General features: G+C 39.1%; 2 protein-coding genes across 2 annotated transcripts in view; both read left to right on the forward strand.

Moving 5' to 3' along the window:
- nlgn3b (neuroligin 3b) lies at window positions 1-21,857 on the forward strand. The gene is made up of 8 exons (XM_077241166.1): window positions 1-206; window positions 8,425-9,128; window positions 10,369-10,422; window positions 11,118-11,273; window positions 13,503-13,688; window positions 17,253-17,377; window positions 17,574-18,241; window positions 19,180-21,857. Exons 2-8 carry the CDS (start codon window positions 8,663-8,665, stop codon window positions 20,057-20,059), a joined length of 2,535 nt encoding a protein of 844 aa, XP_077097281.1. The 5' UTR covers window positions 1-206; window positions 8,425-8,662; the 3' UTR covers window positions 20,060-21,857.
- The window catches only part of plp1b (proteolipid protein 1b), a 14,214-nt gene continuing 13,932 nt past the window's right edge, over window positions 21,646-21,927 (forward strand). The window contains exon 1 of the mRNA XM_077241170.1: window positions 21,646-21,765. The gene's annotated coding sequence lies outside the window, so the exon portion shown is untranslated. The remainder of the gene's footprint in view (window positions 21,766-21,927) is intronic.

Consider the following 21,927-nt stretch of genomic DNA (forward strand, 5'->3'; position numbering starts at 1 on the left):
GCGTCCGCGACCGCGCACAGCGCGCGCGCTTAAAATAGACCCGGGGAGATTGACGTTAATTGAAAATAAGAAAAACGCAAGAAGAGCCGAGCGCCGTTCATACGGCTCGACGGGGAAAAGGGGGGCATGTTGGATGGTGGGAACGATGAGCTATGAGAATATTACATTGCACGCTCGGATGCGATACCGGCTGAGCGATTCGGCAGGTGAGCCCAAAATTTTCTTATTTATGGCTGATCTGATGCGCGCCGTCGGTTCTCAATATCAGCCAGCGGTGAGAACGAACGATCCCGAGTAATAAGAGATATTTTCCGATGCTGGTGAATAAAAAAATATGGGTAGTTATGAAAAAGGCGTGAATTGGATTGTGTATGAGTGTATGTGGAACGCGTTTTGATTGAACAATGAACGATGGTCTAATGAATGCGCCGCATTGCTTGTGTTTTGGCTACGATAAAAGGTTGTGGGTTTTGTAAAGGAAATGTTTTCATTTTCTTTATTTCAATTGATTTGATATGATTTTAACGGCATTTTCATTATCATCTGCAGCATGGAAGCTTGCAATAGCAGGAGAGAGAGAGAGAGAGAGAGAGAGAGAGAGAGAGAGAGAGAGAGAGAGACGAATTGATAGAGAGAGGTAGAGAATTATCATTCGAATAACCTCAAAGCCGTGATTTGCTGCATCTGGGCTGTGGGGTCTCGTTAATCATAGTCATTAGATGGTCGTAAACAGTCGGATTTGTAGTTCTTCTCGTTGTCAGACTACATAAACTTATTCGCATCTTTTTGAAAACACCTCTGCCTACACCGTTATTTAGCTGTTCTACAGGCCCGTCTGCGCGAGGGACATTCGGGGGTCGAGTTGTTCTCCGCGTGCATGCTCAATACCCGCTGGTATATTAATCACGGCCAGCGCGTGACGCTGCGCGCGTGTGAATTAAAGCGCAGTTCGTCACCTGTTGGAAAGGTAACGGCAGCGCACGCGGGAGTGCCAGTCAGGAACCAGAGTCGCGACCGTCCGTGTGGATGAATACAGGAAGCGAGACCGGTACCAAGTCCAAGTTCTCATAGTGATTTTACCATCTGATGGCATGGTTTGCTTAAAGCTTTGCCAGCGCCAGCACGTGTGTGCGTGAGGCGTAATGTTGTATGTTACGTTACAAAACACTGGCATTAGCCGATTCGAGGGAAGGGTCGTGACACCACAGCTCGTTTCACGAGCTACTTGTTATCAGATGTGCAGTGAATACTGAACCTCACTAGAGTTTTCATAATGAATGCCCCCGCATAGTTTATTATCCGCGCGCCATCCCGCCACTGCACCGTTCAGTCGGAGCTACGGAGGAAGAGGGGGGAGGGACAAGACTATTGGTATTCATCTCTCGTATGGTAGTCTCTTTCACCGTCCCCGCCGTGAGTCCGGGGAACACACACATACTCCCCATTCCTAATGAATGCAGAAAATAAGCATTTTACCCTATCATTAAACCTGAATAGGCAATAGCACCAGTTTCATGTAAACAGAGCTGAATTCGTCAGTTCAATGAAAGCAGACTTTACCGTTTCATTTCTCGCACAGTTATGTTGGTTAAATTTCAAGGACCCCAATTTTGAAACACTTCTACCCTATACAACTGACCTGATTCAGGCGAGCGCCGTCCTCCCCTGTCCGCTCGCTATTGGAAAATGGGCACTGGAATAAACGGACTCCCAGTATTCTCTCGATGGGCCCCCACGATTCAGATTAACTGACCCACATTATAAGGTTGGAGGAACCCAGATCTTAAAAAATATATATTTACAGAAACGCGAGTTGGCTACGTTTGTTTATTATACTGATATTCTACAGGTAGCGAATCTCATCAGCACCATGGACAGCGACAGGAGTGAACAACGGTAAAATATCCACAAAAGAGCCCGTGGGTACACTTAAGGCTGGATGGCTTTAGCGGATGGTTTATTAAATTCAACATTTTAAAAGATCTGAAATATTAGTTTAGGCTTATTTCTATAAGTCAGCAGAGGTAAAAAAAAAAGAAAGAAAGAAATTTGAGGTAATCAGTTACATTATTGTAAGTTGACATACTCGAAGATTAGTAAACAAAACTTACATTTTGATTTTGTATTACACAAACAAGTTAATTATAATTTAAATATTGACTAAGCTAACTCGCTCAGTTTGATTGACTAACAGCATGTTAACTGCTAGCTACAGTAGTAAGAGGTTATGAAACAAGCATGGAGAATACACTTACTGTAAATGTACAGTTAAACATTATACACTAACACATCTCTCCCTATATTAAGCTTGTGCTACAACACACAAATTAACACTTAATTCCAACATGTATTATCCTTTTAAAGTCTCATGCAATAATGGGATTTAAAAATCAGTTCTTCAGTTTAATATAATATAGTTAGGTTCAGCTTAATATAATCAATTACTGAGTTCACATGACTTTTTTCTATTAAGTACAACAAACTTAGTAATATTTGATCTGTAACATTTGAGTGAAATTAACTAATTTCATTAAGTTAATTTCACTGTTCAGTTTTACTGGCATGATGGGAAATTCTCTTGCCATTGTGTAATTCATCAAGTTATAATTGATGGTTTTGATGCCTGAACTTGACCAGCATATTTCTGAAGGTCTGGTGTACCTTTAATCGAAATACTTTTCAGAGTTCAAGAGGTGCTGCATAATGGGAATGACCCAGTTAATTGCACACTGAATAATTGTAATTATTTGATCTTGCAGGTTGCTATTTTAAGGCATAATAATACTAGTGATGAGTCTGCATTGCAGCTGCTTTTGGTTAGGTTGAGATCCGTTTGTTTCTGTGTACATGGGATTTTTTAATTTTGTGTTGTTTGCAGTTCTAAAGTTGAATTTACTGGAAAGGCAATTATATAAAATAGGTCATATAAGCACCTGCTCAACACACCAGTGTTTTACACAACTGTGAATGAAAGTCGTTCCACGCCTCTAAGAGTGCCAGGGATGTAGAAATCAGGTATTTTAGGTTCTGTACTGGAAGTTGTTAATTATTTTGCATTGCATAGTGTTTTGCTCATATAATGTTCCTAAAATAGAAATTGTAAGGGGTTTTGATAATTTGATCATTTACCTTTGTTTACATCTTAGGCTGTAAATGGTTGCAAATCAGAAATTTTTTACCCAGAAAGTGTGCATTTCTGTCAGAGCCTTAGGAAGACTTACAGATTTGGTATTTGCATGATCTGTAAACAGTGCTTCTGGGGCAGTGACTTAGAAAATGGGGATTATTTAGCCTGATGTCACTTTTTTTTTGTCTTTAAAAATTGAACTGCTGCACCTGGACAGAGAAATTCATGTTTATTTGTCAGCAAATGTCTTGGTGACTTTTGGCAGCTCCAGGGCTTTCATGAAAACAGCAGTTTCTTTGTTTTCCCCCCGCCGTTTGGCCTTTAACACTGTATTCGTAGTCATCAAGCCTTTAGCCACTGCCTACAACGCACTGGATCCTTTACTGCAAACTGAAAATAACTCACTCCAGGTAAACGTTTAGTCTTTGAATATTTTGAATGCACCCGGGAACAATGCCAGTCAACACCATTATGACTAAAAGTTTGCTAAGAAGTATTTCCTACTTAAGCAAGGCGGTATTAGACTCTGGTCAAGCATATCCATAGCAGACTGGTGGGAGTGGCCTGATGGCATCGTGCCCAGTGCATTATAGGTGTCGAAGTTTTCCTACCTATTTGGCAAACGGAAAGACAGCAGCCTTTTTTCTCTTTTTTCTCTTGTCAGGTTGCACCAATTTCCTTTCTACATAGGCAGCCAAGTTTTATTGAAAGCCCATTTTGCCTGGGGTGAGACTAGGGGGTGGGAATCACAGGGAACCTCACGATATGATACTGTATCTGCCTCACAATACCGATTATATCACGAGACAGCAATTCTGGGATAATCAATATATTACACAATCCTATAATGATACATCACGATATCTGTCTAACTATGAAAACAAAATGCCTGTGAAAATGTTAAGTGTGGGTTTTCCAGACTTTGGACTAAAACGTGGCTGAGGCATCTATTATTTTACTTACGCTGTTGTCTGCCATCCCCTTTATACACCTCTTTTTCTTAGACTAGTTAAAGGTATTGTAGGTAGAAATCCCCAAAAATACTTTTTTCCAATTTTTTTCAAACTGTCTTTATATATCAATGCATAATTAAAATGTAAGTACTCGGGAAAATAAATTATAAAAATCGAGTGTCTGTAGTTCTCTCAGGACTGTAATAAACACAGCTCATTTTTCCATTCGGGACGAAAGAAATGATTGGCTGGGGCGACTGTCACTCTCCCTCGCTACCATGGATACCACCTCTGCTGATACAGGAGGAGCCCAAATGCGCGCACCCGTTTGAAAAGGAACGGAAGCTAGTAATAACAAACAATTATGGCAGAGAAAGAACAGTCACAATTCTCAGTAACGTTACCTGCATATAGAGGCAGCGAAGTCAAACGAGAAAAAAATGAAGACAGTATTTGAAAAGGCTATGAACAAAAAGTCTTTGGATAAATAAAGAAATCATAAGAGAGTCGGCGTGGCTTTCCAGCGTCGGCTACTACTGAGTGATCTCAAGGGGCTGAAAAGTGACTCCATGATGGCTTTATTTCTGCTGGACAGGTAATCTTGCTGTTTTCATTTTGATAGCATTTATTTTTTCATGAAGCATGTATCACTAGCACACCTAACTACCTAATATTAGCTACCTAACGTTACGTAGCATAACTAACGGTACTGGCTTAGCTATGACAGTGTAACTTTGGTGTCGACTAGTATAACGTTACTGTTAGTGAGCCAGGGTTGAGACGATAAATAAGCAATAGGCCTATCTGCAGTCGAAAGCTGTTTTATTTAATTTCGCCGAATCTAACTTTACGTTAAAAAGTTTAGGGGATCTATTTTTATACCTAGCTTTACCCTCTGCCTAAACTGTGTTCCTATTTTCACCGTGAACTCTACCTACTCCGTTTTTTCACGTTTGGTTTGTTGTTATATGCTCTACATATGTTTACATATGTCTTTATGTTGTATCTGTATGTGCTATACAATATATGTTGTGTGTGTGTGTGTGTTATATTATCTTGGGTCTGCAATGCAGTTGTGAGAAGGTGTTTGAGTGTATGTAATTCAGTTTATCTGTAAACAATCTTATGTTATGAATCTTACAAATTCACCTTCATCACAGTGTAACTGCAAACGTGTATCAATGAAGCTATTTATAGCTTTGCCTTATATTGAGTTTGATTCCGTTACGAGCTAGTAAAATATTTTAAACTTTACAAGTATCGTTATGCGAGCTGGATAGTGAGTACTAACAGCCATGTTAATTGTTTATATTCATACTGATAAAGTTAGTTATTTTATTACTTGTGATTCTGACATGATGTCACTGTATCTGGTAAAGCTGGTAAACACGTCCGACTCTTCCAGCTGAGCGAACGGCCGGGATCGCGCGTTCATTTGTTTTGGGGGCGTGGCTTTGGAAGGAGCCGAGTAGGGAGGGGGGGGGGGAGTTAATGGAATAATGAGCTGTGTTTATTGTAGTCCTAAGAGGACTACAGACACTCGATTTTTATAATTTCTTTTCCAGAGTACTTACATTTTAATTATGCATTGATATATAAATACAGTTTAAACAAATTTTGACAAAAAGTATTTTTGTGGATTTCTACCTACAATACCTTTAAGTTGTTCATGTTTCCCCCATCCATGTGTTGAGTGCACACCTCGGGGAGCCATGAAGTAGCGATGCTGGGAGCCGGGAAATCTATTTAGAGCGCCTTATTTTTTTAATTAAAATATCGATTATTGTATCGCACAAAGAAGGACAACAATATATTGCCCTATCGATATTTTGTCCCACTCCTAGTATCAACAGAAAACACTTGGTAAACTGGACAAAAAAGTATTCACTGTTGAAACTTTGGTGCTTTTTTAAAGGTTCCTTGTGACAGATTAAAGGTCAATGCGTTAATGACACTGTAACGTTCGGAATCCACTGGAGACGAAGATATCAAAGTTTATTTAACAAGAACTTACAAAAGCCAACTATACGAAACAGCGTGCAAGGCACAAACAATAACCGACACTGAGCACTGACTTGAGAGGAACTTAAATACACAGAGAAATAATGAGGACAAAAGCTGAAGACGTTGAGTGGTGATGATGATTGCTGGCAGGTGCGGGTAATGGTGTAGGAGGTGCAGGTGTGGGCCAAGGAGGATGCTGGGAACTGTAGTGCAGACAGTGGACTAACACATGACAGTGACGATGACAGTGACAGAGAAGATGACCATTAGGTGGTGACTGTGACCGTGGCCATGTTTTACTTATCACAGATAGTACATCTCTCATCTCTTCTCATCAACTTCTAATTTAGTGGCCCATGAAAAAATGCACATAAAAGGTCCATGTATCGTCATACATGATATAACACACCACTGACCAAAGTAACATGTCTTCGGCCAGAAAATAGCAAATTTTCCTCAATATAGAGAGCATCTGATTTTTTTTTTTTTAGTCAGTAGTTGTTGATATGTCTCTGGACAAGAGGTGGACGTGACACTCAACCAGATATGGCACGATATTCATTTTAATTTTCTTGGTCAGTTATGTTAATTTTTTCTTTTGTTTATCATTGTTGTTACATATTGATTCTATTCTCAGTGAAGATCCAAGAAATTGGACAGTCTTAACGATAATGGTTCTTTAGTGCGTCAGTTTTACCCAGCCATAATCACAGTCGTAGACTCTCAGACCTCCAGGTCTGATCTTTGGCCAGGTTTTTGTAAGGAAGGATGTAGATGTGAACTCTTGTTTTGTGGTTAGTCCTCATCACCGCAGTGGAGGTTAATGAATTCTGTGGGTTTCAACCCATAGGCTCTACATGCTGCCATCTCACAGCGTCATGCACGCACATTGATTTCAGATAAAGCAGCTGCTCTGCGTGTTTGTGGCTGAAGCGTTGCATATCGATCCACACACACAACGTGCATTCTGAACACAAGCCAAGCCCTGCATTCTGAGACTTTAGCTCCTCCCCTCAGAACGTAAGAGATCCACCTGCTGTCCATGTCTGATCCCTCGTGAGACTGAACCTATAGCACTGGAGTTGCGCAAGGGTCCAGGGTTAAAGAGTTTATAATTGCCCCTTAGTGCATGTGTAAATGTGATATGAACCAGAGATTGTGTGTGCATCTGCAATTGAGTGTTTCTGCTTGCTTGCTTTCTCTCTCTAAAGTAGGCCTACACCCTTTGTATAACATTCATATGCACTATCATTTAAAGATTTGAGGTCGATAAGATTTGTAAAAATGTTTTTGAAAGAAGTTTGTCATTTTTTATACATTTTTTGAATATGTAAAAAAACCCGAATATTTTAAAGTATCATTTCAATTTAAAATAACTTTTCTATTTAATTTGTTTAAAGTGTAATTTATTCTAATTTAATTTATGAGCTAAATTTTCAGCAGCATTACATTACAGTCTTCAGTGTCACATGATCCTTCAGAAATCATTCTAATATCCTGATTTGGTGCTCAAGAAACATTTATTTTTCTTCTTTTTATTCTTATTCTTATTATTTCTTATCTTAATATTTTTTCAGAAACTGATCACGTTTTTCAGGATTCTTTGAATAATAGAATTTTTAGAAGAACAGAATTTATTTGAAATACAAATCTCTTGTAACATTATAAATGTCAATGTAATGCAAAAAAAATCGTATTGACTCCAAACTATTGAACGTCAGTGTATACTTACAAAGTTCTGTCATGAAACTCTAAATGGCGCATGCTGATGTCTTTAACTCAATCCACTAGCAAACACGTTGCATAGGCCACAGCTGATTGGTTCCTGCAGTATCAGTAGCCAATGTGCTTGCTGCTCAACCTTCAAATACTTGTTTAGCGTCTGCTGTAGCAGTTTACAGAAGCAGCATGTCTTACTTTCTCACAGCAGCGTGTCGTGTAAGAATTGGCAGTGGCATGTCTTGTACTTGCTCTGCAGCAGCAGCATAGCAGATCTATTCCGCCAAGACCAAACACATTAACATTGTCACATTCATTACCATGCCAGACACTCCTAGAGCTGCATGACAGAACTATTGTTTTTGCATTCTCAAAGTTCATTTGAAATTTTTTTTACGCTTGAAAAGTGTTCTTTCTTTAAAATAAATGCCATGTGGTTTAATGTTTAGCCATCTAATGCTATGACATTCATGCATTTTAAGTTTGACATTAAGTGTCCCTTTTTGAGGCCACTGTAAGATGTGACAAACTGTATTTTCTGAGGGATTATTAATATGGTTCATATTCTGAGCGGTGTGATGAGAGGTTCTGGCTCTTACATCCTGTTTGTATGTATTTCAGGTTTGTGCTGAAAGGATTTGCGTGCTGGAAAAATGAACAGCTTCACCTGCTGAAATCAACAACCAATATGGAGCATTTGGTGGCGCACACCTGGCTGCGGAGATTCCCTCTGGATCTTCCTGAGTGTGTGGCGTTTGTTTTTGAGTGCTAGAGTGTGATTGTGTCAAAGCTGAGAGTGTCATTAAACTACAGGCAGAGATTATTCTGTTTGAACGTGTGTGTGCTGTTAAGAGGAACCATGTGGCACACACAGTCAGCAACTTACCTGCCGCTTCCCCACCTGCTCTGCCGACCTCTGAACTTTGCTCTGTGTTGGCTGCTTGTGTGGTTGATGTGGTCAGTCTCCATGGCAACAGCACTGACCTACCAGCCCACAGTAAACACAGCACTTGGGAGACTAAGGGGGATGCGGGTTGCTGTGGCAACGGAGGGTCTGGGCCCTGTGGATCAGTATCTGGGTGTGCCGTACGCTGCCCCACCTGTAGGAGAGAAGCGTTTCATGGCGCCCGATGCTCCGTCGGCCTGGTCCGGTGTACGGAACGCCACCCGCTTTCCTCCTGTCTGCCCACAGAACATTCGCAATGCAGTGCCCGACATCATGATGCCCGTCTGGGCCACCTACAACCTTGACACGGTCGCTACGTACCTGCAGGAGCAGAGTGAGGACTGTCTGTACCTGAATATATACGTACCCACAAAAAGTGGTGAGTACCTACAAATGCAAACTGCACACACACCTTCCTTATTTCATATACAGAACATTAATAATTTTTTGTTTTAGGTTCCTAGTTGAGGTAGATTTTACTTGCCACTTAGGGGTGTTAGTAAAAATTACACCCTGTTCAAAAGTGTGGGGTCGGTAATGTAAAAAAAATTGAAAGGCTCTAACGCTCACAAATGTTGCATTAATCTGACCAAAAATACAGTTAAATCAGTAATATTGTGAAAGATTATTAAAATAATAATATTTTAAAATGTATTTTATTCCTTTGATGGCAAAGCTGAATTCTTAGCATCATTACAGTCTTCAGTGTCACATGATGATCCTTAAGAAATCCTTCTAATATGCAGATTTGCTGCTCAAGAAACATTTCTTATTATTATCAATGTTGAAAACAGTTGTGCTGTTTTTGTGAAAACCGTGATATAGTTTTTGTGTGTGTGTTTGTTCTGAATTTTTGATACAAATTTAAAAGAGCAGCATTTATTTGAAAAATATATATATATATCTTTTATTAGAATGTAAATGTCTTTTCTGTCACTTATGGTCAATTGAATGCATCCTTACTAAATATAAGTATTAATATCCTTTAAAAATGTTTGATCGGTATAGCTTGACTGTAGTTTAACTATTGTAGATAAAAGAGTAGCTTGAAGCCTTGTAAGCTACAGTTTCAAAGTGTCCCCAACACTGCAACACACATAATGCACTGAGACAGAATTTTTATTGTAATATTGGATGTCAAAAATAAAATATTCCACTTTAGCCCTGTTATGTTAGCTTAAAAGAACTACAGTCCTCCACAGATCATCTCCGTTCCTGTCTTCCTCAGCCTAAGCTACATCAGAAGCTTCTCTGATATCCAGTTCAGGCCAGAATCCACTCTGAGCTTTCCTTGCAGTCTTTAAGTTGAACTGAAGCAGTATCTGTGTCCACTGGAGTGAACGTTTAGAGCACTGTTTTGGCCTCATTTGGAGGAAATAGCAGATTTCTCCTGGTAAATATTTTGAAAGCTTTATTATTGCAGGGTTCAGAAAAGTGAACCCCTGTTGGTTTCACACAGTAATTTAGATAAGAGTCCACTGAGCTTTTATACATTCCCCACTTACACACTTACACAGAAACAACAACACACACAAACACACCCACATGTTTCTCGGCGGTCTAGTTTCTATCTGCTCTTCTAATTTATCATCTCTCTCTCTCTCTTTTTCTCTCTCTAGGTACAAAGAGAACAGGCGACATGTCAGCTGACACAGAGCGTTCAGAAGATGATGGTATGTCCCGTTTTCATCATTCTTTCAGTTGAATCCATTTTTTATGCTTTTTCCTATTCATTTTTTATCCCATCGTGGGTTAATGCAGAAGAGAATAATCTGAATGATATTTTCACAATGTTGCATCATTCTCAGGATGATTTTATAAGGTGGTCTAGTGTGTTTGGCCCGTGTTTTGCTGTGGCTTTGGGTGGTTAAAGATATCATATTTCCGACCACTTCTACATGTGTAATTATTTTATACTGTTTCAATTTCAAATCCATAGTCTGTATTACTACATTTTGCCACTTTCTCGTTATAACGTTTGAATAGTAATTCAAACCGATCATTTACAAATGCATCTAATGAATAGACATTATTCACTTGCCTACCGTTATTTGTGAACACTGCATTTGAAGTCAACACTTCACCATAAAATGACTATAATCATTATAATAAATGAAACTGAAAGAAATTGAGTAATTTAAAGGAAGTCTCTGAGGCAGATCTTGGCTGCTTACATTGTTATTTTTAGCCACTTGTGCTCTGAATGTTGATAAGTTAAATAGATTATTTAAACCTGAAGTCTGTCAGTGGTGCAGAAGATCTCTGTGGAAATTTTGAGCAGCTGTGAAAAACACTTCAGAACACTTCAGAGCCTCATGTTTTGTTTGTGCACTTCTGTGTGTGTGTGTGTGTGTGTGTGTGTGTGCAGGTCTGAGGGATTCTCGAGATGACCCCCGTCCTGTGATGTTGTTTATACATGGTGGCTCGTACATGGAGGGCACAGGGAACATTATGGATGGTAGTGTGCTGGCCAGCTACGGCAATGTCATCGTCATAACCCTCAACTACAGGGTGGGAATATTAGGTATGTACCACATGGGAAAAGGATTTTAAGAAATTTGGTAAAATCTGTTTATTATGGCTTAATAAGTAATTTATGAATATTAAAAAAACATGTTCATGTTTTGGAGGCAAGATCAACATGCACAAGATAAAATACAGTCATTCCAAATTAAACATGTCAGCCATTATAAAAGCGTCCAAGTCTTTAGAAGACCTCAATAATGTTTTATAAATGCTTTGGGGAGCAGATCTGTCCATTACAGACTCATTCAGAGAGAGTGCTGTTAGTGTGCTTCTTTCCTAAAGAGCTCTGATTCTGTTAAATATCAGCGAGAAAAACATCAAAACAATGCGCATTTCCTACTCAGATGTTATCAGACAGAAAATTACCTACAATGAAAGAAAGCATTCTTTGAGTGAAGAATGCTCCCATCTTTAGGAATGAAGAAGCTCTGAAGAATGCTCTGATAAGACAGCACAGCTGAATCCTATAAAACAGCAGTCATCTCTGAAAGCAAACAGGCTTTATTTTCATTACCTTACATTTACCATCACTGATAACCTGTCGGTTGCAATAAAACCTCTGAATGAAAGAAATGTACTCAAAAGAGTACTCAATCACTATCTCAAAGACTGTGTCTTTAATAGGCAGAGATCCTGTACCCAAATCCTGACTTCACAACATTTACAGTACAACAATTAGATAAACTTATCAAAGCTTTTTTGTACATCTTGGACAAAGATGTCCTAAATATTACTGGTAAGGCTGTATACAGCTCCTAAAGAACACAGCCAATCCAAATGGCTTGCTCTAGTTTTGGCTGCTTAGCATGACCCAGTTAGCCCTTGAAAGATGTCATAACTACACAACCTGTTTTTTTTTGTTTTGTTTTTAAAGCAAAGTATAGACCTTATGCGCCAGAGAAACAAGGGCGCCGACATTTTTTGGAATATTGTCTTTGAACTGCCGTTTTTGCAGTTGCACTGTATATCTCTATGGGATTGCTGTCCAGGAGTAATTAGCTTTTGAAGTGGATTTACTTGATGTAAAGTTAACAAAAGGTATCATGAGGATTGTAATGTTTAAAGCAGATGTCTTAACAAATGTCAGTATACCGGGAAGATTTTAAAATGAGCCGTTCATTTATAAATAGGCAAGATCGCTGTGAAAATACAGACCGGAAGACAAAAGACAATGAGCGCAGCGCTGAAAAGGGGCGGGGCTACATAAGGTCTATAGCTACAGTACAGCTGAACAACTGCCAGTGAATGAATGAGAATCTAATGAATGGCTTTCTTTATGTCTGGTACACATTGTACGATTTTGGGTTGTCCCAGACAAAAGATGACCAATCGTAGCGATTTATGTGGTCATGGCTCCTAAACGGTGGTCCTACGTCGTACAGTGATAGAGATTTTAAGATGGCTGTTGTCACGGTCTTGCGACCAAAGATAGCCTGCGATAATTTTATGATAGTGTCCGAAATTTAATATGATCATCTCACAGTGAGTTTGTTTGCTAAGACCTACGTATAGCCTACTGACTAGCCCAAACAAAAAATGCAACATGAAATGGCGTATTGATCAACGCGACAAGCTTAAAACTACTTACCTCAAGCTCCATTTGCAAAATTGGCAAGTTGGCTTCTTTTCCCTAGCCATGACCGTGTCCATATCATCCTCTTTCGCTTCCTCCTTTTTTGACCGCACATAAAAACCACAATTGCCAAAGTGCGATTATTCTTGCTCTATTTGTTTACCAATAGCTCATGCTGATGACATTTTATTCTTCCATACTAACTTGCGTCATTGCCTATGATTCAATAGGTGTCATCATTGTACAGTCTACATACATGTCTTACCCAAGTTTATTAGATCCATGTCGTACAGTGTGATTTGTAATGATCTTATAGGATTGCTGAAATCGCACAGTCGGTAGCAGGCATTTGGTATAAACCTCCTTGGTGGAGACCTGCAGCTTTTTTCATAAAGTTTCCAGCCATTTCAAGGTTGTGCCGTAATATTCAGGGTTGAAGGATTTTTTTTATGCATGATTACAAAAAATAATACCTATAATCTCAGTGAGACATCTGTTTCTGTTTTTCTAAGCTTCAGTAAATTCGTTCTATTTTCAGCTGCCAAAAAACACATAAATAAAACAAAAAGATTTCACTCTCAGGATCATTGATGAGTAGTCAAAAAAAATATTGATTTCAAATCTTTCTGTCCTCTCTCTTTATTTCTCTACCAGGGTTTTTAAGCACGGGTGACCAGGCTGCTAAAGGGAATTATGGTCTCTTGGATCAGATTCAGGCTCTCCGCTGGATCAATAAGAATATTGGATATTTCGGTGGTGATCCAGGCCGCGTGACCGTGTTTGGCTCAGGAATCGGAGCATCCTGTGTCAGTTTGCTCACTCTTTCACACCATTCTGAAGGTCAGAGATCAGACACCTCAAATTATATTAATGTTTAATTCAACATATAAATGGTAACACTTTAGTTAGGGTCCAATTCTCACTATTAACTAGTTGCTTATTAGCATCCATATTACTACGATATTGGCTGTTTATTAGTACTTATAAAGCACATATTAATTCCTAATTCTGCATGACCATATTCTACATACCTTAATCCTACCCAATACCTAAACTTAACAACCTTAAGCTTACTAACTTTTAATACGCAGTAATTAGTTTATTGAGGCAAAAGTCGTAGTTAATAGTAGTTAATACCCTTAACTAAAGTGTGACCATATAAACATATAATGTCCCAGATGCAATGAAATTCTCCTCGCTACTGTCCCAAATGTTTATATATTCAGATCAACATCATTCATGAACATACGTTGAAACAGAGGGACCTGACAGTGAGTACGCTTTGATAAAAACAATATCAAAATATTATTAAATTATAATAATAATAATAATACGTACATTTAAATATCAATGAATTGTTTGGAAAGCAGAGATAATGGACAAAAATATGTCCTTTTAAAATCTCCTCATTAAAATCCTGATAATAAAGTCATATTCTATAATTATGCTTATTTAATTATACCGTCTATTCTATAATTATGCTTATTTAATTATACCGTAAGGCCTTATGATAATCAGTTAAAGGTGTGTATTACCTATTACATAGTGTATTTTTGCAGTCTGTATCTGCTGATACAGCTGCCTCTGCAACCATGACCACTGTCACATCCGAGTTTCCGTTACCACGGTAATCTCTGCTGTAACCATGGTAACTTGTCTCCTGCCTCATCAGCCTTATCCCTCTGTTGTGGGCCTCAAGTGTGTGTAGGTGTGTCTGTCACTGCAAAGCGTGTGTGCAAAGAGTGTTTTACAGACATCATAGTCAATCGCACACACCTACAGGGATATTGATCCTACATCATCGTTTTGCTTTGGTGTACAGTACTGATAACTCCTCTACCTTTTCATCTCTTTCTCTCACTGTTTTGTATTCCCCCTTCCTCTTCATGTCAGTTTTTATGTCAAAATTTGATGCTGATCCCCCTATTTCATATCCGTATGATAGTTTACGCATGCATTTACTGATACATATAGTTTAGCAAACCGTGATTTTGTAGATACTGTATAATTTTATAGCTCTTTTCTCGCTGAATGCATTTACAGCCAGAATAAAACCCAGCAGCACTTCTAGGTGGTTGTGTATTTTAGGACACCTTCACCAAAACTGGTATCTGTTTCCCAGAAATCCTGCTTTCTTACGGAAAACCACATCTCTGTTTTTGTCTAAATTGACTGTCACTACCAATTTTTGCAGTTAATGCTCCTGAAGAGAGCGTCCTTTTTTTGTGGGGACCACAGAACAGGTCATCCCTATTGAGCAGACATTATTTTTCAGTGTGTATAGAGTGAGGTCAGGGGTGGCAGACTGCACCGCTACTGTTACTATATCAGTTATGGAGATGTTAAAAATGATTGGACTTAAGCTACATCCCATTCTCTCTACCCTCCTTACATTCAACTGTGGTTTCTACAGTTTTGTTGCTTCTCTGAAATACACTGATACTAAGTCTTTAAATTATCCTGACTGTTCCAGACCGAGTGAAATATGCAGTATTACTTCAAACAATCAAAAATCAATTTTACTGTTCACTAGAAAGTCTCTTCTGCAGACAAGCAGAAAAAGATAAAAAGGATAAATCTGCATGTAGATTCCGCTTCATTTTATATGCCTGAACGTTGGATTGAGTAAAATAATATTTTCTACATGACAGCGATAGAGGAAATTTCAGGAAAAAAACTCTTCTTTTTATTTATTTATTTCATTTTTTGGTTTATTATCTGATGTGAGCATTATGTGACACATATTCATTCATCCTCTCAAACAAGAGTCTAATTTATTTGATATTTTCTGATGTTCCCGTACTATGCTAACATAAGTTGCAGTGCCATCTAAAGCAGGGGTTTTTAAACTGGATACCAAAGATTAGGTAGTATTATTTTTTTTTCCAACACAGTTTAAGGTTTATACACATGAAATTATTCTAATAGTGAGTAGAAATAGATATACTGTCTTAACACTGGTAAATATTTCTACATAATATTTAAATTAGCTTTGATTTTACTGTGACACAACAAAGGCTTTAAAAACAATAAAAAAAATACTATAAATAAATAAATAATTTATAATAATATAATATATATTCAAATTATTTATTTTTAAGAACAGCATGTTATCACACCTAATTTTTTTCATGCAGTGCAAATGGTTCTTTATACTGTACATCATATTTATAGTCGTTTGCAAAATAAAAACCCCTGATCTAAGACTTTTTTATTCAGCTTTATACATTATTAGTGTATACTGGAAGCTTCAATTCAAGGGTTTATTCCTTGTGTGTGCAAGAACATTTGGCAATATAGCTCTTCCTGATTCTGATAATAGCTGACTTAAGCTTCAATCCCCGAAATTCAGGAAAATTCAGCTCCCATCTGGTGGGTGATTGGCATGTTTTACACTCAGTAGAGCATCCCAGTAGGATGTAGCTGTTGAAGTAGTTTCTCTTCACTGTTTCCTTGTAGAGTAATTTGCATGAGTCAGAAATGCATGTGCTAATTATGGAAGGCTTGTCTTGATTGAAATGATGTGGTAGAATTGATTAGAACAGAAAAGTTGTAGTCACCTGATCAAGGTTGGTGAAACTTGTTTACACAACTTTCATACAGTTGCATCATAAAGTCATGATACGAGCTCATCACAGCAACAGTCCTGCTGGAGGAATCAGGGGTTAAAAGTGTTTTGCTGAAGGCCACAATAGTGATGACTCATGGCTCGTGCTTTGCAGAGAACATCAGATGATATTTGACTGTCATGATATTGTATTCTAGGCCTATCAAGTTGGGATTAGTGTCTCTATAGACATGTTAGCTGTCCGATATCTGTAATCGCTGTCTCAGAGGGGTTAGTTAAATTTAAAATATTAAATGATAAAAAAAAGCCCACCCCCGACCAGATGGGAGTTAACCAACTAATATTATATTATCTAACTGATTACAAAACTGTGAGTACAGTTCAATATGGAGCGTCAAACTTAAGAAACAGACAGAATGAATTCAATTGGAACATATGACAGAAACTGCATTTGGTCAGGAAAAAATGTCACCATAAAAGCAAAAATGACCCTGAAGATCAACTGCCCTTCATAAAAAAGTTAATTTCTAGCAATGGACCAAACTGATTATCTGGCACATGTAAGAAGAAATAACCTGTCCAGCATGTACTGATACTGTATAAAAGCATCTCATTTAATAATTGAGAGTGGATAAGAAAAATATAGTAATGTGGTTGAAGGATGTGAGGGTCACATACACAGAGTAAGCCCAGGATGTGGATGGACCCGTCTTTTATGACAGATGAAAGATACTGCAACTCTGCCCTTTGAGCATACTAATATAATTACTGATCTGGAATATTGGCATGGCATTTACGGTTTTATTTTCTTCTGACATTCTCTGTTCTCTCTCCAGGTTTGTTCCACAGAGCAATCATTCAGAGCGGCTCAGCACTGTCCAGTTGGTCAGTGAACTATCAGCCTGTGAAATACACACGTCTCCTCGCAGAGCGTGTTGGCTGTAATGTCCTTGACACACAAGTAAGATGACTGTTTTACTTTTAAAAGTATTTTGAGTAATTAAGGAGTGGGTGACAATGCAGTTGTGAAATTTGATTGGTTGCCAGTGGAATTATTTATTTTTAACTTTATTTTAGGATCTACTTTTTAATGACTAGCAATTTTTAGCAGTTGTGTAGGTGAGGAGGCAGATATAATAGCTGTGTGTTTTATGCAGGACCTGGTCCTCTGCATGCAGAAGCGTAGCTACAAGGAACTGGTGGAGCAGGAAATTCAGCCAGCGCGCTTCCACGTGGCCTTTGGCCCCGTCATTGATGGTGACCTCATCCCGGATGACCCTGAAGTGCTCATGGAGCAGGGGGAGTTCCTTAACTATGACATCATGTTGGGCGTTAACCAGGGCGAGGGCTTCCGCTTCGTAGAGGGTGTGGTGGAACCAGAAGAGGGCGGAGTTTCTGGCTCGGATTTTGACTTCACAGTGTCTGATTTTGTGGATGGTCTCTACGGTTATCCAGAAGGGAAGGACACTCTCAGAGAGACCATAAAGTTTATGTACACTGACTGGGCAGATCGAGACAATCCCGAGACCCGCCGCAAAACCCTCGTGGCCATGTTTACGGATCACCAGTGGGTGGAGCCAGCTGTGGTGACGGCCGACCTGCATGCACGTTACGGTTCTCCGACCTTCTTCTATGCATTCTACCATCACTGCCAGAGCCCTATGAAGCCTCCATGGGCGGACTCGGCACACGGTGATGAGCTCCCCTATGTGTTCGGCATTCCGCTTATTGGTCCCACTGAACTCTTTCCCTGCAACTTCTCCCGAAATGATATCATGCTGAGTGCTGTCGTTATGACCTACTGGACCAACTTTGCAAAGACCGGGTAAAACAGAACACTCTCTAAAATAGCCCAAGTAACCAATCAAAGAAATATGCACAATTAAGCAATACAAAGTGAAATATTATCATTGAGAATACAACTATAAAATATCTGGAAAATTTTTTTTTTTGCAAACATTATTTATACATGCCACTCTTAAATCAATTATGCAATCATTAAAAAAAAAAGTTCAGTCCAGTGCATGAAAAAATGCAGTAAAAAGGCATTATATAATAGTATTTACACCATATCATATTGTCACAATACAACTAGATCCCATCTTCCATCTTTCCCAGCCACCAGGGAATGGTAAAACAAGTGTAAACTGACTGGTAAACAGTCACTGTGACCTTGAAGTAGGTCACAGGGAGCATAGCTAGAAACTGTGGGAGGAAAATGCTATAAGTAAATTACAATGTAAAACAGGGCATCAGCATTTAAATCAATGAAACAGTGCCTTCTGGTGGAAAGAAAGTGGCATTAAAACAATGATACATACTGTACACATACATCAGCTCACAACAGGGATAGTTTCATATGTTGTTATTCACAATTTGTTTATGTTGATAAATCTTGTATATGTTTGATATGTGTTTCAAATAATAGCCTACATATTTAATCTATACATATCTGTTCAAAAGTTTGGGGTCAGTACGATATTTTGAGTCTCTTATGCTCACCAGTGAAAACAGTAATATTGTGAAATATTATTACAGTTTTAAATAACTTTATTTATATTTAAATATATTTTAAAATAATTTATTATTTAGTAATAGTTTGCTTTTACAGTATAAATAGTCAGAAATGATTGAATATTACTGAATATGTCATCATAAAATATGAACTAATTTTAAAATGTACTAAAACAAATTAAAAAAAGAACACTTTTGTATAGTTCAGATGTAATTAATTAACAGTTTTTTGTGTATCTGTTTGTTTAGGGATCCGAACAAGCCAGTTCCTCAGGACACAAAGTTCATCCACACGAAGGCAAACCGTTTTGAAGAAGTGACATGGGCCAAGTACGGTCCTCACGACCAGCTGTATCTGCATATTGGGCTGAAGCCTCGTGTTCGGGATCATTATCGAGCTACTAAAGTGGCCTTCTGGAAGCACCTGGTACCTCACCTGTACAACCTGCATGACATGTTCCACTACACATCCACCACCACGCGGGTTCCACCTCTTCTGACCACACACAGCTCTCACAGTGCTACGCCGCGGCCAGGCAACAAGGCTCGTACCCCTGGCAAACAGCCCCCCCAGTCCACAGCACGCAGCGGGCCGCTGGTCATTGCCAATCCGCGCGATTACTCCACGGAGCTGAGTGTCACGATCGCTGTGGGAGCGTCGCTCCTCTTCCTCAACGTCCTGGCCTTTGCTGCGCTCTACTACCGCAAGGACAAACGCAGTCGGCAGGACACGCCCCCTCAGTCCGCACCTCAGCGCCAGACCCCGCCCAATGACCTCAGTTACACACCCACCTCCATCTCTGGGGGTAACCCGGAGGAGGGCTCACTGTGCGACCCCCTACGTTTGACCCCGGCGTCATCTCCACGGGATTACGCCCTTACACTCCGCCGCTCACCTGATGACATTCCACTCATGACGCCCAGTTCTGTCGCCATGACTCCGAATAGCGGCACTATGACACCCAACACAGTTAGCTTGACACCCAATAGTGTTACCATGACGCCCAACACCATTACCATGTCACCTAATTCTTTGATGGGGTATCCCAGCATGCACCCTTACAACACCTTCACACATGGATACAACTCCACCAGCCTGCCCCACCCACACTCAACAACACGTGTATAACATGCAACAGAAAATCCACACGGCAACACACAACACTCACATCCCACAAATCCTTACAACACAATCACAGCGACTGATTACTGTAAACCAGATCAATCCATTGCGAACTGTTTAGCAGTATTCGAAAGTACAATAGCAGGTGAAACTAATAATAACATGAGCACAATCACCTCTGATTTAGGGCACTAATGAAACGACCCAACAGAAACAATCATATAAACCAGAAGGAAAGAACAATATAAGCCAGAAGGAAGTGTCACTGTAGCACACCAGTACGGCTCAGTATGAACGCACCTCTTCACGTCAGACCTATGTCTATTCAGACAATATTCACATTATATAAACAGATAAGAAACTTTTCTGTGGAATAAGACCGAAAGAACGAGCAGATTACCTGGAGAGTGAGCTGTAGTACCGCTGCTGCCTCTAGGTGGTGCTGCGAGACTCTAAAACCCTGCAGGTGGTTTGATCCGCAAGAACAGTAGGGGGCGCTGGAGTCCCATCAGTGGTTCACCATTATGAACCAAGCAAGCACTTATTCTAAGATATGTAATAATAATAATCTGTAATAACAAACATATTAATGGCTATTGTACAGTATAACATATATTAACGTCAATGTACAGACAGCTTTTTTGAATGTGTCAGAAGAAAAAAATAATTTCTAATCGTTTTTAAGATCAAATTATATCCATAGCAAAGAAGGTCATTTGAAGCCCAGAATGATTTTAAATCCTAAATATTTTTTTTTCTTTATTTATAAGCGCAATTTTTTTTTTACTATTTTATACCACCTCTCTCTCTCTCTCTCTCTCTCTCTCTCTCTCGCTCTCTCTCTCTCTCTCTCTCTCTCTCTCTCTCTCTCTCTCTCTCTCTCTCTATGAACGGGTGAATTGTGATGGCTATTTTAATTTTGGTATAATCGATTCATTTCGTTGTAGATTACACGAACACATCACATTGAGGATCTTAAGGAACACGGCGTGTGTAAAGATTATATTATTCGTGAGTGAGAGAGAGCGGGTGTGTAATTTTCAAGTTAAGCATCTTTAGATTATTTGTGTCTTGCTAAATGTTATCATTTTGTGAACATGCTTTTCAATCATCTTAAATCTGTATTGTATCTGAGTTTGTTTGATATGTTTTGTGAAAATGTTCAAACTCAATTTGATGCATTGAGTTTTTTCAGTATTTATCAGTGATATGACATCACTCATAAAGTAATATGACATCACTCACGCTGTGATATGACATAGCTACAGGCTTTTGCTGAGAACTTAAAATGTTAATCTTTCCCGTAAAACATGAATGTGGTGATTTTTACTGAACAATGGGCTTCTCTGATGAAGGACGTTCTAAAATATCATGTTTACTACGGAGCTGCACAGAGTTTGCACAGGGGTACAATCGTGTAGTAATGGTGTCATATCCTGCCAGATGGTTAGATTCTCTATGTTACCCGCTAACCACCCCTGCCATGATTTTTGTGCCAAATTTGCGATAGTTTCCTTGGTAACCAGCAGAACATTTGTCTTTTAACGTGTTTGTGTGGAAGTTCAACAGCTTTATAAAAGAATTTGCAGTATTTACCACCATTTGAGTTCATCTGGACTTAGAAGAGGAAAGACAATGGCTTTTGAATGCATGTGTTGGAAACAACAGTGTGTCTCTCCTGGATGAGGGTGACCTGATGTGCAGCTGCTCAGGTCTGTCAATTCAACGGCTTGCAGAAGTCTGTTCTTTTATACTCTGTACATTTCTGCCTCAAATTTGCAGTAAATATTGAGTTTGCCTAAAATTCCTTCTCCTTGTTGATCAAGATTGATTTGGAGTCTGAAGACTGAAGTTTTTGACCTCAAGAGAAATCT

The sequence above is a fragment of the Siphateles boraxobius genome, unplaced genomic scaffold (assembly GCF_051911475.1).
Source record: "Siphateles boraxobius isolate OS27281-9 unplaced genomic scaffold, OSU_SipBor_1 24, whole genome shotgun sequence".
Taxonomy (NCBI): domain Eukaryota; kingdom Metazoa; phylum Chordata; class Actinopteri; order Cypriniformes; family Leuciscidae; genus Siphateles; species Siphateles boraxobius.

What these genes read in the sequence shown, in the direction of transcription:
- nlgn3b (XM_077241166.1), top strand. Translation starts at nt 8,663, where the DNA reads ATGTGGCACACACAGTCAGCAACTTACCTGCCGCTTCCCCACCTGCTC. An exon ending in CTACAGGGTGGGAATATTAG is followed by an intron (nt 11,274 to 13,502) that starts GTATGTACCACA and finishes TTTCTCTACCAG; the next exon opens with GGTTTTTAAGCACGGGTGAC. An exon ending in TCTTTCACACCATTCTGAAG is followed by an intron (nt 13,689 to 17,252) that starts GTCAGAGATCAG and finishes TTCTCTCTCCAG; the next exon opens with GTTTGTTCCACAGAGCAATC.